The sequence below is a fragment of the Macadamia integrifolia genome, chromosome 3, assembly GCF_013358625.1.
Source record: "Macadamia integrifolia cultivar HAES 741 chromosome 3, SCU_Mint_v3, whole genome shotgun sequence".
NCBI lineage: Eukaryota > Viridiplantae > Streptophyta > Magnoliopsida > Proteales > Proteaceae > Macadamia > Macadamia integrifolia.
Genome location: NC_056559.1, coordinates 5,470,206 through 5,486,764, shown reverse-complemented (window position 1 = coordinate 5,486,764; position 16,559 = coordinate 5,470,206). Strand labels below are relative to the sequence as shown.

The following is a 16,559-nucleotide window of genomic DNA, read 5'->3' as shown; positions in this document are numbered from 1 at the left end:
ATCCCTACTTAGTACTGATACAAAGTTCTATTTGGAGTTCTTGAACATTAGCTATTTCCTTAATTCATTTAGAGTCACATTTCAACCCCCTCTAAATCAATTTCCAATGGAGAGAAACCCATTATCTGTGCCTCAGATACAACCTCCCACTTATGGAAACCTAATTACCATCCTTAGCATTGATGGAGGAGGAATAAGAGGGATTATTCCGGCCACCATTCTTGAGTTCCTTGAGTCCCAGCTTCAGGTCTCTTTAAGTTCTAACCATGTTTCAGTAATATGATGAACATTCATTGAGCCTAGCTAGTCTTTAGTATATATAAGTTGATTATTGCTCATATATGATTTTAATATTGAAGTGCAATAATATATGAAGCATTCATGTTACGCCTCCTAGTTAGCTTTAATTTATATTTCTCTCATATTTAATTCTCCAATGTGCAGGAATTGGATGGTGAAGAAGCTAGACTTGCAGACTACTTTGACGTGATTGCAGGGACAAGTACAGGTGGTCTTGTGACAGCCATGTTAACAGCTCCAGATGAGAACAATCGTCCTTTGTTTGCTGCCAAAGATATCAAGCCCTTTTACCTTGAGAATTGCCCCAAGATTTTTCCGCAGGAAAGGTATACATCAACTCAAATATTAAAACTCCAATTTGTGTATGACAGTTTGACCGTTTTCCACTCCATGATTGAGGAAAACTTGTGTTCCATATATTGTGTGTCTCACATGAATTAATGAATAAATTTACCTTTTACAAAAGGAAAAAAAAAAAAAAAAAAGGTTTCATTTCTTTTCTATCAAAAAAAATATATATTGCTCCATTAGAAACCCTAATGCATACATGGCTAAATCCTCGCCATCCTTCTCTTTCAACTCACAGGGGCCCGTTTAGTGCGATTGCAAACCTGTTTAAAACAATAACAGGACCCAAATATGACGGGAAGTATCTTCATAAGATCATAAAGGAGAAGCTGGGAACAAGGAGGTTGAGCCAGACCCTAACCTCCGTAGTCATTCCCACCTTTGATATCAGGCAACTCCAGCCCACCATCTTCTCCAGCTATGAGGTTTCTCTCTCTCTCTCTCTCTCTCTCTCTCTCATATGCACAAAAATCCAAATATTTTAGCCCAATGAATTACTATATTTGGCTGATGGCCAGGCTTTTCTTAAACCCTATATTTTTTTGTCAATGTTTCTAATGTCTTATAAGACTTAGCTTGTATATTATTTTTTCTCTTCTTCTTAATATAAATGATTTTTTAACAAAAAATTATCATATATTGAAATTATTAAATGTGTTCTGGACCATTGTTAGCTTCGCTAGGTTATGGACACAAGCGATCTACTCTCATACAAAAAACTCCTTTCTTATTTTTTTCATGCAGGTTAGAAATGATCCAACAATGAATGCTCAACTTTCAGACATATGTATTAGCACCTCTGCAGCCCCAACATACCTTCCAACCTATTACTTCAAGGACGAAGATAAAGAAGGGAATATAAGGGAATTCAACCTTACTGATGGTGGTGTAGCCGCTAATAATCCGGTAATTTCGCGACTAAGAACCTAGTTGTTTTCCTTTTTTGTTCTTCAGCATCAGTCTTTGGTTAATGGTGAAGTCAATTACATAAGCTAATACAATTTTATTTTATTTTATTTTTTTTTCATTTTAGACCTTGCTCGCAATTAGTGAAATCACTAAGCAGGCCTTCAAAAAAAATCAAGATTTCTTCCCTATCAAACCAATGGACTATGGTCGATTTCTAGTCATCTCAATAGGAACTGGGGCAGCAAAGATAGAGCAAAAATACACAGCTCATAAGGCAGCCAAGTGGGGTGCTATCGATTGGATACATAATGAAGGCTCAACTCCATTAGTATCTGTGTTTACCCAAGCAAGTGCAGACATGGTTGATCTCCATCTTGGTGTGGTCTTCCAAGCATTGCACTCTGAAGATAATTACCTACGAATTCAGGTAATTGAACTGATGACACTCTTCTCATATACTTGCAAATAAATGCTACCGGTTGCTCAAGATATCACTTCAATTAGGGGCTGATATTTTTTCATTTCGGATTTTTTCATAGCTTGGGATTGGAGGGTTTTTTATAATCTAATCTGCTGACGGTAATATCGAAGGTGGATTAGTATTATCTTGGCTCTTTTTACCGTTGTTTTATATTTGACCTTTGGTCTTCTGTAATTTTTTTCTCTCATTTTTTTTAATAAAAATGATCTTCTAACGAAAGAAAAAAAAATCTAATGTGAAATCCAACTTTGTTACTAACTCTTCCCTTCCAACAAAAATACAGGATGATACATTAACTGGTACTGTATCTTCAGTTGATATTGCTACCAAAGAGAACTTGGATAATCTTGTGAAGGTCGGTGAAGAGTTACTGAAGAAGCCACTTTCAAGGGTGAATCCAGAGACTGGTCTCACTGAACCAGTTAAAAGTGGTGGCACCAATGCTGAGGCTCTTAAGAAGTAAGGGATAATTTAAATTTTTAGAGCTTATACTGTGATTAAGATTCTCATAATCTTGTTATGGTATTAATATTAAAATTGATTGTTTTCTTTGTTGAAAACAGGTTTGCGAAATTACTTTCAGAAGAAAGGAAACTTCGTGATCAAAGATCACCCCAAAACAAAGTTGTTAAGTATTGATGTGAAGCAAGTTATTTATGATATCATCATTGCAATAAATTATGATGCTAAGTGGCTATCCAGATGAGGATCCTTAGTTATGGCTTGGGTTGTTGTTGTATTAATTCATTATAGTTTTGTGATATATTCTTAGTTCTTTTATGTATTGGAAATAATGTAAAGGTTGAGTTGTACCGCAGTAATTCTTTCTCTGTCAATAGAAAAATATTTTTTTGGGTGAATAACGAAGTGTATTCAATGAATCATGGTTTCAAGTATTGATATTGAATCGGCCATATCATATTGATATCGGTCTTAGTGTATACCAATATCTGACAGATATGGATCAATTAACCTTATCGTTTCAGGGGTAAAAAGTAAAGAAAATATTTTTTTTTTTGAAAAGTAAGAGCAAAAATGATCGATATGCACCAATCCAATGCGATCCATATATGTATATATATATATATATCAATACCGATTTAATAGACACCTCAAGACAGAAGACAAGATAGGAAGGTGTTAAATCAATTTTTGAGATAGAGTTTGAGGCAGTTTTGGAAGGTGTATGTTATGCGAGCAAAAGAGCTTAATCCTCTAGCTCTTTGGATAGAATCTGACTCTTGCTTTGGGGCTCTGTTTTTGTTGATGACCATGTCAAAGGTGAATCAGGGTTCTAAAGAGGTTTTGTAAGTTCTCTTTTTTTTTTTCATTTATTTTAATCAAATATGCTGACCATTAGCAAAAAAATCTATACAGTTGAATTAAATTCCATGGTTTTTTCTTAAAAAATGGATGTTTGTCCTCAAGTCCATCCCATGGAAGATTACTCACTGCTTTATGCAGGCAAACCCCATCACGAACTTCCATACTAAGAATGCTACAAAAACTAGTGAATCAAGAATGATGGTGGATTTTCCACACACCATATTTTAGAAGAGATTCGGTGATGCTATGGTTAGTTCAGATTCCGTTAGGTTGTTATTACTCTTTGCTAATGGCCATGTCGAAGGTGGAGTCAGTAATTTTTCCTAGTGTTTCTATTTTTTGTATGTCTTATTAGTTATTTTTCATTTTCCTTTTTAATAAAATTAATCTTCTAGTAAAAATAAAACTTGACATGTTAATATAGTCATTTTCTAATTCTTAACAAAAATAAATAAATAAGAGTTAACATGTGAGTATGGATATACTATTCAGTCCCACTTGAACTTTACAAAGAAATTACTCAAATTCCTGATGACAACGTGCCAACCCCCGGCTGGTTCAATGAATCCCCATTATTATTCCTTTTATTCTTTATTATAATTTTCGTTTCTGACTAAATAGGAATTATATTCAAATAGCACAAAGGAAACAAAGGTGCACCATAAAAAATTCAAAATGGGTCAGAAAACAAATACAATAGAAAATAAAAAACCAGATGACTGCTGCTACAGGGTCTCCTCTCTCATTTAGTTCCTTAATATGTGCCAAACGATTGGGGATCTCTAGGGTGCGATACAAGCCAAGAGAGGTAATGGAAATTTTTTGGTGTCCTCCCCAAAAGGGATGGGTGAAGCTAAACTCAGATGGATGCTCTTTGGGAAATCCAGGAAAAGCAGGTGCAGGTGGAGTATTTCGGAATGAAAATTAAGAAATATTACAGTCTTTCAGAACTTTTCTTGGTGTCCACACAAATTTTGAAGCCGAGATGATAGCTGTTATTACTGGGCTGGAATTTGCAAGAGATATGGATATTACTCATTTTTGGATTGAGTGTGACTCAGTAGCTGTAGTTTTACTTATATCTAAGGGAAGAATCCCTTGGGTTTGTCTTCAGAGGTGGATGAGTTTAACCTCCTATTTGAACTCTCTTACCTAGAAAATCACTCACTGTATGCGGGAAGCAAATCCTGTGGCTGATTTCTTGGCAAAAACAACAGCAAAATTCGAAGTTTCTTCTCCTATCCAATCCTGGCCTGCGCTGATTGCTATAGAGTTGGAAGTGGATGGTCAATCTCGGCCTAGATACCGCTTCTTTTAATGTATTTTTTTTTTTTTTTCCAATTTTTGGATTTGGTTTCTGTTGTGAGTTCTTTCTCTGCTGATGGCAATGCCGAAGGTGGAGTAGAATTTTCCAAATTCCAAATGTGTTATTGTTTTTGTATATTCTTTTTCCCCTTCTTTTAATACAATGAATTTTTAGCAAAAAAAAACCAGAGATCAATGGAGAACAGACAAATCATGATAGAAGATGAATTGGTAGGCCCCGCACATGACTGCACAATGCGAAGGTTCTTGGGGTGTTTAAATAAGATTCGACTCCTCTCCTGAGTGACCGCTCAGGTCTGTCCATGGTTATTTGGGTGATCAATACGTGTTTAAGTGATGATTCAACTACTATGCTTCCATCAATCAGAATAGAGACACCGCATTCAAAATTATTGAATCACCGCTTTAACATGTGTCCATCTTGCCCATAAATTATGGGTAAAACCTAGACAATCCGAGCTCAGGAAAAGATTCCGATCTGTTTATAAAACAAGAATTAACATAGATGTCCAAGTCCAACTTGCCACCAACATCAAAGTAGATAGCCTCTAGGATCTATTGCATAGTCTAATTAGACTTAGAAGTCCACGTACATAGTCTTGCCAGGATTTTCCCCGAAAGTATATCAAGATCCAATTCCATTTTCGATAAAACCAAGTCTCTGCCTACTTTTAGGTCAACATCTTCACATATGTGAGAAGAGGTGTCTAAGTCAATAGAAATGGTGGTGACTGATTCTTCTGGGAAGCTAGACAGCAAAGGAAGCCGGAAAATGAGTTGGGCTCTTGGGCTTACTGTTTAGTCTGCTTCAGAAGAAGGAAAGAACGAATCGTCAGAGATTGAGTGAAGGTTCGCCAAACAATAAAACTGTGTTGAGGGATGTGCCCCGTGAATCAAACCAGCCATACCGTGTCAAGATCACTACGGGCGCGGGCTATGCCTAGGTCCTTGCAAAAGACAAAGAGTAAAGCGACCAGATTTCTCTTTGCTATAATAAATTAGTCACCAGACTCACCACTTCCCCCCAACGTTCATGAGTTTGGATCCCTTTCCCATACATTCATCTGGATATACATGTGAGGTTCTAATGTCTGTCTCATTTTTTGTTGTTATGAGGATGAACATAGGTGTAACGGATTCAATTTGAGGTTCCACAAGAGAGTCAATCTAGGTTTTAAAACTTAGGATTGGTCTCAAGATTGGTATTATGATCCAATATTGATCTGGATCAGCTTGATATCGAACAGATTTTACCTTTGCTTTTTAATAAAATTCTGTTTTTTAATATGTTTTTACCCTCAGGCCGTAACGGTACAGGAGGAATGGATTGAGGATTGGTCATGGTCAATATTGATTCGATCCAGGTGATACCTAACTGATTCTGAGTTGTGGAACCATGGTGTCAATTCGCTGCTACAGTTGAGTCAATTTCAGTGCGGGAATGATGAATCCGAAGCCAACCTAATAAGGAAAGTTTGGTTTAGGTTTCAGTTTGATTTTGGGTTTGTATCCATTTGTAATCGAGTGGACTTGATTTCAACCCGTTATGGGTTTGATTTAAAATACATATTTATAAACCTCAAGGGGGTAGCAGAGTTGGCAAGGGATGTTCATCTCAAGAAGCATGTGATTTTGAGTTCAACTCCTTTTATCTCTTTGGAGCCACTCATATAGGGTGTTTAGTGTTCTAAAATGCTTTCGTTGAAAGTTGAATCAACCCTAGTATGACCCTTTGTTAGCAGGGGAAAAAAACACATTTTTATACGAAATATGGGAAAATCTGGGATTTTAACAAGTTTCGTGTTGTTGCTGGTTTCTTATTGGGATATATCGATTTGATTTTGGTTTTGAACAAAGTTTTGAGCCGATTTTCGATTTGGTGTTGGATTCTTTATTTCCATTGCGATTCAGTTCAATTTCGGGGTCATAATACCTAATCCGAAACTAGCCCAATAAGGGCTCGTTTTGCTCAGGCCATTTAGGGACCGATCGATCGCCTTACCCCGGCTCTCGTTCGGCCCCAACTTTGACACCCCTACCAGAGGACATCTAAGAATCTCCTGGAATACACTCTAGGTGGTGATCAAGGGAGGCGAGGAGGCAATGATTGCAGAGACCATTGTCATTCCTCATAAAGGTTGAGAAGAACTCCATGAAGGTACCAATTGTGGAGCCATAGGAGACTTAGACTTAGAATTTTCCTGTTGTCCTAGACTTAAGAATCTGTTACTTTCTTTTAAAATCATAGAGGTTGGACAAATTTGAAATTTTGAATCTTCAGCTAAAAGCCAATATTATGAAAGGATGATTTGATACTAAAAGTTCTAAATAAAGTGGTCCCCTTGCACTTACTACCATATAGAATTTGACAAAAAAATAGTCAAGAAAAAAATACTTTTTTTTTTTTTTTCTGGGTTCAAACTTCACCGAAAAGCTTTAAATCCAACAACCATAACAGTATTGACCGTCACGTAAAAGATCAAGGAAAATGAATCTTGTAATAGATTCAAGCACCCAAAGAAGCTGAGGTGGACAATGTCATACATACTCTCCTTGATCACTAAAATTTATATATATATATATATATATATATTTTAAGGGAGAGGGATAGGTATGCCGCCGATATCAAGTATGCTAGTGGATAGCATCAATAGGAACACATGATGGAGTATCATTCAGGAAGGATATGAGGGTCATTTCAGAAAAAGGGAAGAGAGAGATAGACACAATCGGTGTTAGCATACTTGATTTCAGCGGCATACCCAACCTTTCCCTATATTTTAAATAATTCGTCTACTTTATCTTTACAGAAAACCCTACGTGTGTAATATTGTGGTTCTTATTAGACTTTTAAAGTTTGGTGATTAGCCAGAAAAGAATATATATAATAAGTATGATTAATTATTAGACCAAAGAATTCTTTAGTGTGGTTGATAATTTAATTTTTAAAGAGGTTCAAATAAGCACAACACCCCCTTGAGGTTCATTTCATTTGGTTGGGTCATCGATCAAACTGATAAGATAATTAGGTTTACTGGGGTTTCAAAATATTATTATTAAACAAACTGAGTGAATCAAAGTATCAAACCATAGCTAGTTGATAATATTAATATATATATATATATATCAAATCAATAAATATAGTCAGGTTAATTCATATGCATTAATATTTACTTGCAACAACAATAATAATAACTCAGTCTTATACCAACCAAATGAGGTTGGCTATATGGATCAGATCAAAGGTAGTTAAAGAAAAATAGACGTAAAAATTGGTGAAAATCCACTTAAATGGGGTCAGTTACATGGATTCTAACTCTCCAGACAGATCTATATATTCGATGTCATACTTGGGACAAGACCTAAAATCATGCATATATTTCCTCACTACTTCTCATATGATCATTTTAGGCCATAGCCCTTCAATCTGAATCAGATCGCTCCTCTTACTGGTTCATCCCCACACCTTTGTTGAATATGGTCATACGACTCATACCATTTCAAAACGGCTTTTCAGAGTTTATCATGAATCCGGGACAACTCTCAAATCAGCTCTAATGCTTACTGAGAAGTCTCTTAATCAATAGAGCGGTCTCCTACTGATGACAATGCCGAAGGTGGGGGCTTTCTGTCTGTGTTTGTGATTAGGTTGATTTGCTCAGTCCATTTATTGTATCTCTCTCTCTCTCTCTCTCTCTCTCTCTCTCTCTCTCTCTCTTCTAATGGAATCATTTAGCAAAAAAAAAATCAGTAGAAGAAATGATTAGCAACTTTGATGGAGGAAATTCTAGCCCAAGATGGCTATTGTTAAAAAAAAAAAAAAAAAAAAAAAAAAAAAAAAAAAAAAAAAAATCTGCTTAGTAGCTCTTGTGTTTAACATGACCAGATTTTCTTCCTGGAAATTACAAGTTCAACTTATTATCAGTAGTCAAAACAACCACAGAGACGTTCTTGGACCCCTTTATCACCTGCAGCATGTAAATGCCATAGAAGAATGAAGAAGGGAATCTTGAATGGTAGTTGGTCAATGAAGAGAGAAATCTTGATTGGTAGTTGGTACACATTCTCAGTTGGTTCCTTCTTCCTCCCATCAACAAAAAGATCATTATAAATACTTCTACTTAGTTGTGGGTTATGATCATCCAAAACCATCCTTCATTGAATCCCTACTTACTACAAATTTCTATTTGGAGCTCTTCAACATTAGCTACTTCTTTAATTCATTTAGAGTCACATTTCCCCCCCCCCCCTTAAAAAACCATTTCCAATGGAGAAGAAACCATTATCTGTGCCTCAGATGCAACCACCCACCTATGGGAATCTAATTACCATTCTTAGCATCGATGGAGGAGGAATAAGAGGGATTATTCCAGCGACCATTCTCGAGTTTCTTGAGTCCCAGCTTCAGGTCTCTTAATTCCGAACCAGTTTTCAATGATATGAACATCATTTACTGAGCCTAGTCTTTAATACTTATTATTTTTATTTTTTTAAGATGGGAACACTATAGAAGGAAGGTGGAAGGTTAAGGTAACAACGACGAGACTCGAACTCGAGATATCCTGGTGATTGTCGACTTAGTGCACCACAACCTCATCAATTGTGTTAGGTAGTTATAAGGCCTTATCATAGAAGAGACCAATTTACTCTTATTTCAGGGTTGGTCCCAGCTCCCTCACCATATATAAGAATTTAGAATCAAAGTGTAATATCATATGGAGCACTCATGTGTTAGCCTCCTTCTTAGCTTTAATTTATGGGTAATTTATAATGCCACCCCCTGGAGAATACCAATATTAGAGGTACACCCCTTCTCTTTCACCAAATTGAACTCAAATCCCCTACTGTCATTCAGTGTTACAGAATATACCATGAATATTGACATCAACAATTTTTTTTTTTTAAATACCATTTTTCCCTTAAAATAATAAAGTACCAAATTTGCCATTAAAGGTTTTATTCCCCAAATCTGTTGAAGAAGAAAACCTAACTCACAACTCAACCACCGGCGAGCACCGACGATCGTCTCATTCGTTTGAATTTTCTCATACAAATCGAGACGTTTAGGGGTGAAGAGTTCAGTCAGGTATAGCTTAGGAAGGAAGCGCCCGTAAGGGCCATACGAAGACCAAGTCATGGCGGAGTAGTTGAATAAGTACTTGCCGGCGGCGGTTTTAGGTTGAGAAGCGAAGCTGTGATCATGGGTTTTGAGGAGTTGTTTGGCCATGGGAACAGAGGATCCTTCTCCTTTTTTTGCTTCTTCCTCATCTACTCTGCAAAATCTTCCCACGATCAAAGAAGGCGTTTTGAAATTAATCTTCTCTGCAAAATCTTTAAACTGGAAAGAAGGAACCCAAAGGGACTTGGACTTACTAGATTCCTCTCTCTTATCTTTCATTTTGGATCATTGTTCACTTCACGTTTCTTAACAAAACCATCACGAGTATCTCTACAGCTTCTGATCAAAGCGAAGAACTTCTCTTCGTCAGCTTCTTCTCCTAATTCCTTTTTGAGAAACTTGAATTCTCTGTGCAATCTAGATGGTTGGCAATGGCATTCACAAGCAATACTGTGATTAGCTACATTTTGGACTGGGCTGCCCAAATATGGTTTTCATGTGATCTTCATGGTAGTCTCACGGTTGTTGCTGTAAATGGCATGGATGTAGGCGTGAAAAGGAACGTAGGTGGGCATGTTCTACCAAGCAATTCAGCAAATAACTTGGATGAATTATTAAATCTTGATTTTCTTCATTTCTTCCAATTGATCAGGAACGCAATGGCCGTCGGGGATAAACTGCTCTATACCTGAATTGAACTCCTTTGTTTCCTTCTCCTAATCCTCCCCAACGCCGCCGCCCCTGCTTTCTTCTTTTCCTCGGATCAATCCCAACAGTTCCTTCAGCATAATCACCGTCGATTACGGTCGCAGACGGATCTATGGAGGCGCAATGCCACGATCAATGAGACACCAAAAAGTGTGTTCTTTGAGTAACCGAGCAAACCCACTTCCAATCGAAAGGGTGTCCTAGAGAAGTGAAGCTCCAGGATCTTTCGTGAAGAGCATGGCCAGGACGGTTATGCCGGTGCCTCTTGGTACAGCTCAACACCTGTTGTGTTATGTGCCTCAGACGGGTTGACTACCCTTTTGCTCCAAGTTTGTAGCCAGATCCATTGTTTGGGGCTTCTCAGCCATGAGAGAGAGAGAGGTCGGTGCCTCTTGGTACGGCTCAACACCTGTTGTGTTATGTGCCTCTGATGGGTTGACTACCCTTTTGCTCCAAGTTTGTAGCCAGATCCATTGTTTGGGGCTTCTCAGCCATGAGAGAGAGAGAGAGAGAGAGAGAGAGAGAGAGAGAGAGAGAGCAGAAAGTGCCAGAGAGCCCCTTAACTCTCATTGGCTACTGCTAATTTCTCAGATCATGTCTCCAGTTCCTTAAAAAAAAAAATCCATAACAATCGTCGTGAGTCCCTACACGCCACCTTCTGTCCCCACTACCACGAGTCCCTGGTTGCCGTGAGTTGCTGCACAAGTCCCTGGTCACCGTGAGTCATCCCTCCACATCACTGTCTGTCGCTGCCGATGCTCTAGATGATTTATGGTGCTCCGTATAGTAGCTATAGATTTGGGGATGTGACTACTCATAAGGGCTAAATTGTCATTTCACATCATTTAACACTGACTGACGGCATGGGGTCTGAGTTCAATTTGGTGAAAGAGAAGGAGTGTACCTCTAATATTGACATTCTTCAGGAGGTGGCGTTATAAATTACCCTTAATTTGTTGGGATTCTCTTATATTTTTTCAATGGGCTGGAACTGGATGGTGAAGAAGCAAGACTTGCAGACTACTTTGACATGACTGCAGGGACGAGTACAGGGGGACTTGTGACGGCCATGCTAACAGTTCCAGATGATAACAATCGCCCTTTGTTTGCCGCCAAAGATATCAAACACTTTTACCTTGAGCACTTGCCCAAGATTTTCCCTCAGGAAAGGTGTCAAATCAAATATTAATTCTCTCTCTCTCTCTTTCTCTTCTTCTTCTTCTTCTCCTTCTTCTTCTTCTTTTTTTTTTGTTTTAACTTTAAAAACCCTAATGCCTAGAAAGTTAAATCCTCTTCATCCTTCCCTTTCTACTCACGGGCCCATTTAGCGAGATTGCAAAGCTGTTCAAAGCAATTACAGGACCCAATTATGATGGGAAGTATCTTCATAAGATCATAAAGGAGAAGCTGGGAACAAAGAAGCTGAGCCAAACCCTAACCTCGGTAGCCATTCCCACCTTTGATATCAAGCAACTCCAGCCCACCATCTTCTCCAGCTATGAGCTCTCTCTCTCTCTCTCTCTCTCTCTCTCTCTAACTTATACAAAGTACTCATTTTTATTTTTCTTATGCAGGCAAGCAATGATCCAACAATGAATGCTCAACTTTCAGACATATGTTTTGCGACCTCTGCAGCTCCAACATACCTTCCGACCTATTACTTCAAGAACGAAGATAAAGAAGGGAGTGTGAGAGAATTCAACCTCACTGATGGTGGTGTAGCAGCTAATAATCCGGCAATTTTATGACTGAAAACATTATTTTCTTTTCTCCTCTTCAGTACCAGTTAATATTGTTCATGGTGAAGTTAATTACAGTGATTAGCTATAGAAACTTGATTACATAAGCTAATAATGGATTTTTACCCACACGTTCTAGACCCTTGTAGCAATTGGGGAAGTCACCAAGCATGTCTTAAGGAAAAATCAAGATTTTTTCCCTATGAAGCCCATGGACTATGGTCGATTTCTAGTCATCTCAATAGGAACTGGAGCAGCAAAGATAGAACCAAGATACACTGCTAATAAGGCAGCCAAGTGGGGTGTATCGATTGGATACATAATGATGGTTCAACTCCATTAGTAGATGTATTTAGCCAAGCAAGTGCAGACATGGTTGACCACCATCTTGGTGCGATCTTCCAAGCATTGTCCTCTGAAGATAATTACCTATGAATTCAGGTAATTCAATTAATGTCACTCTTCTTATATAATATAATCTGAGTTGCACTTGGTAGTTGGATTAATTATTTTAAGTTGTGTTAAATCTTTTATCCTAAAATCAATTGGTTTCAAGTGAGTGCCTCTTAGAAAGTGTATTGTGGATTCCACGTGTGTGGATCAGGATCTTACTAGGACCATTCTCAAGAACTTGATCCACTCTCGTGTGGATTAATTATTTTAAGTAGTGTTAAGCTTTTCATCTTAAAATCAATTGGTTCAAAGTGGGTGCCTCTTAGAAAGTGTATTGCGGATTCCATGTGTGTCGATCATGTTCTCGTACGAGAACCTGACCCACTCTCGTGCCTCTTATGGCTCTTATACTTGATTGTTGAATCATCGATGCACAACCAATGTGAGATAACCTCAATATGTGCAGGTCTTCTTGTGGGCTTTGTCTTTGTATGTGGAACAGTGCCTATCATCATCGGAGGCCCAACGTACTCATTCCGATACCATGATAAGGCTTTCATCCTAAAACCAATTGGTTCAAAATGGGGTGGCCTCTTGTGAATCTTATACTTGATGGTTGCGTCACCCACAACTAATGTAGGATTACCTCAATAAATTGTATGTAATAGAGTCTTCGTGCTTCTATGAATTATTACTGACTATGCCTTTCCAATGGAAATTCAGGATGATACATTAACTGGCACTATATCTTCAGTTGATATTGCTACTAAGGAAAACTTAAATAGTCTTGTGAAAGTTGGCGAAGAGTTGCTGAAGAAACCACTTTCAAGGGTAAATCCAAAGACTGGTCTCACTGAACCTGTTAAAAGTCTGCGTGGCTTTGTGGCTTTTTCTTGATCCCATATGTTGTCTGGATGGAGAGAAACGCTAGATATCATGATGGTGCAGCTCTTCATTATAAACATATTTTTGCTCGAGTGAAAGGAGAAATTTGCATGATTTCTAGTGTACATCTTGGGAAACCCCTTTCCATCCCGGATCTGATATGTGCTAGAAGAATAGGAATTCCTCGGGTAACAAGAACTCGTAGAGAGATTATTGAAGTTCGAAGGTGTCTCCCATTTTCAGGATGGATTAAGCTAAACACTGATGGATGCTCCTTGGGTAATCCAGGGAAGGCCGGAGTAGGCGGGATTTTTAGAAACGAGAAGGGGGACAGCCTTTTGAACTATAGAGAATATGTCGGTATCAGAACAAATTTTGAAGCGGAATTTTTGGCAGTGATCGCTGGTCTTGAACAGGCAAAATGGTTTTCAACATCTTTGGATTGAATGCGACTCTACTGCAGTGGTGATCCTTCTTTCTAAAGGTTTAGTTCCATGGTTTGCTCTACAACGACGGAGGAGTCTGTTATCTTTCCTGAATTCAATAAATTGGAAGGTGACGCATTGTTACCAGGAGGCAAATCTGATTGCTGATTTTTTGGCAAAATCATCAGCGAGATTTGAAGTGCCGTATCCAGTGGAAGCTTGGCCTTGGTTGGTTTCAATGGATTTGGATTTGGATGCTAACAAGCATCCAAGATATCGATTTATGAATTTATAGATTTTTATTTAGACTAAGATTTAAGGGGGTCTTTTCCTGCTGATGGCAATGCCAAAGGTGGGGCTGGTCAAATTTTATCTTAGTCTATTTCTTGTATGATGGTGGTGGTATCTTCTTTTTCTTTTATATTGGGATGTACATTCTTTATTTCTTCTTAATACAATGAATCTTTAGCCAAAAAAAAAAAAAGACATAGTTTAAATTTTCTCTTAACATTCTCTTTGTAGAGCCTATACTTTGATTGATGCTCATCATTTATTGTGGTATTAATATTAATTGATTGATTTCTTTGTCACAAACAGGTTTGCAAAATTACTTTCAAAAGTAAGGAAACTTCGTGAGCAAAGATCACCCCACAACAAAGTTGTGAATGCTTAGATAGGGCTTGGATTGTTGAATCCATTTCTTATAGTTTTGTAATTTATTCTTAATTTTCTTATGTATTAGAAAGAAAAAAAAAAAAAAAAAAAAGGTAAATGTTGAGTTCAACCGAAACAATTCTTTCTTGAATTTTAAATTTTGAATTATTTTTTTGTAACAGTCGACAAATCTAATTCTTTATAAATACAACTTCTCGCAAGTCAAATTGACATAAGAAATTACACCAACTTTTGAATACTTTTTTTTTGTCTAACTTTTGAATACGTCTTACAACATTTTTTTTTCCTGTATTTTTAAACGGATATCCAGGCCTTTGGCCTGACTAGTCCCTTGGGCCTATACTGATCCCACATTCGCATTGACCGGGTCATACCAAGGTTGAAGGAGAACCATTCAACTTTCACTAAAATCAGTGAAAAGCACTAAACACCCCGTGTGAGTGGCCCTAAGGAGGTAAGAGGAGTCAAACTCAGAACCACACACTTTCTAAAGTGAAGGTACCTTACCAACTTGGCTACCCCCTTGGGGTTTACAACACTCAATGGTTGTTGTGGTATGTAATTAAAATATGAGAAATCCCACAATGCTTTATCCACCTTTTTATTTTTCCAAATTTAAATGTAGGGCATCGGCAAGCTCAGAATTCTTTATCTACCTGTAAAATTTAAATATGAATAACGATTTCTATATGAGAAATACTAGCAATATGAACTTATAGATCTGGAACCCTATGAATGGATGGGTTTTAAAATATGAAAATAAAAAATAAATTTATAATGTCCATGCTTATGTGGGAGAGGTCATTCATAGATTTCTAAATTCCACCTTATTCTTTAAGCGAGGGTATTATCATTCATCCTATACGGAAAATTTTGGTAAAAATATAAAAAAAAAATAATAATAATAAAAAAAGGCAATTAAGAACTTATTATTAATTAGCCCCTAGACATGAGTGACAAATTGACTAATGTTGTCACATCTCAGATGTCGCAAAATAAATAAAAGAAGAGGAAAAATTCAAATAATAATCCATCAAAAGGTTCCTGATGTCCTTACTCTCCAGCGTAGTCCAAACATTAATAGAAGTATTTCTAGAGCAGTTTCACACGAGGATTTAAATCTTAGGATACCAATTGGGATCGGATCGTATCAGTCTGAATTGATTTGTTTTATTCTTATTTTTTGATATATATATATATATATATATATTTGTTATTTAACTCTTGAGTCTTGATTTGATACCGAAACCTAATCTTGGATTGGTCAGGTATTAATATTGATACAATCCGGCCAATTTGATACTGATACTTAGAACCCTAGTTTCACATAAGAAGAAGCTTTTACCCAAGTTTCACATGAGAAAACGCTTATTTCTTTTGATCTGTTCCTTTTTTATTTTACCACTATAAGGTATAGAGTGAAATTGATAAACAAATATAAAAGGCCTACAAAAGATACATGGGCTTTTTTTTTTTTGGGCGGTAAATGAGATACATGGCTTTCAGCTGATCTAGGCTTTGGACTGTATGATCTCTCTCAGGTGTAACCTGCTATCGCTGGATGGCATGGTTCCTGCCATTTAGCATATTAATTTGCACGAAGATAAAGGCAAAAATCACTCTTCTCTTCTTCTAAAAATTCTTAGCAAAGCTTTAGTCATTGGTCATCCGTCTTCCATTGTAACTTTGTTTATTAAGAGGAAGAAAGAAGATTGGTTTTTAAATTTTGACTGATAAAAATGATTTTTTATTATTATTATTGTTGGATAAGAGAACATTACCTCCCGACATAGATAGATATATGTAGATGCGATGACTAATGAGAGGGTACATGGAAATATCTTCACTGCAAAATAATACGGCCTTTTTGCACCCACTGTGTCTAGACACATATATACTCTAGCACATAGTGTTTTTTTTTTTTT

At 37.2% G+C, this 16,559-nt stretch overlaps 2 protein-coding genes and 1 pseudogene across 2 annotated transcripts in view; all 3 read left to right on the top strand.

Annotated features, from left to right (window-relative positions):
* Positions 1-2,876, top strand: LOC122074817 (patatin-like protein 2). The gene is made up of 7 exons (XM_042639785.1): positions 1-247; positions 445-626; positions 887-1,073; positions 1,393-1,554; positions 1,682-1,984; positions 2,322-2,497; positions 2,602-2,876. Exons 1-7 carry the CDS (start codon positions 107-109, stop codon positions 2,675-2,677), a joined length of 1,227 nt encoding a protein of 408 aa, XP_042495719.1. The 5' UTR covers positions 1-106; the 3' UTR covers positions 2,678-2,876.
* A 6,081-nt stretch (positions 2,877-8,957) lies between these two features.
* Positions 8,958-14,632, top strand: LOC122073729 (annotated as a pseudogene).
* The window catches only part of LOC122074815 (patatin-like protein 2), a 22,358-nt gene continuing 17,509 nt past the window's right edge, over positions 11,711-16,559 (top strand). The window contains exon 1 of the mRNA XM_042639784.1: positions 11,711-11,721. The gene's annotated coding sequence lies outside the window, so the exon portion shown is untranslated. The remainder of the gene's footprint in view (positions 11,722-16,559) is intronic.

Coding starts and splice junctions, on each gene's coding strand:
- LOC122074817 (XM_042639785.1), top strand. CDS start 107: ATGGAGAGAAACCCATTATCTGTGCCTCAGATACAACCTCCCACTTAT. Junction 1,985..2,321: donor ATAATTACCTACGAATTCAG/GTAATTGAACTG, acceptor ACAAAAATACAG/GATGATACATTAACTGGTAC. Junction 2,498..2,601: donor AATGCTGAGGCTCTTAAGAA/GTAAGGGATAAT, acceptor TGTTGAAAACAG/GTTTGCGAAATTACTTTCAG.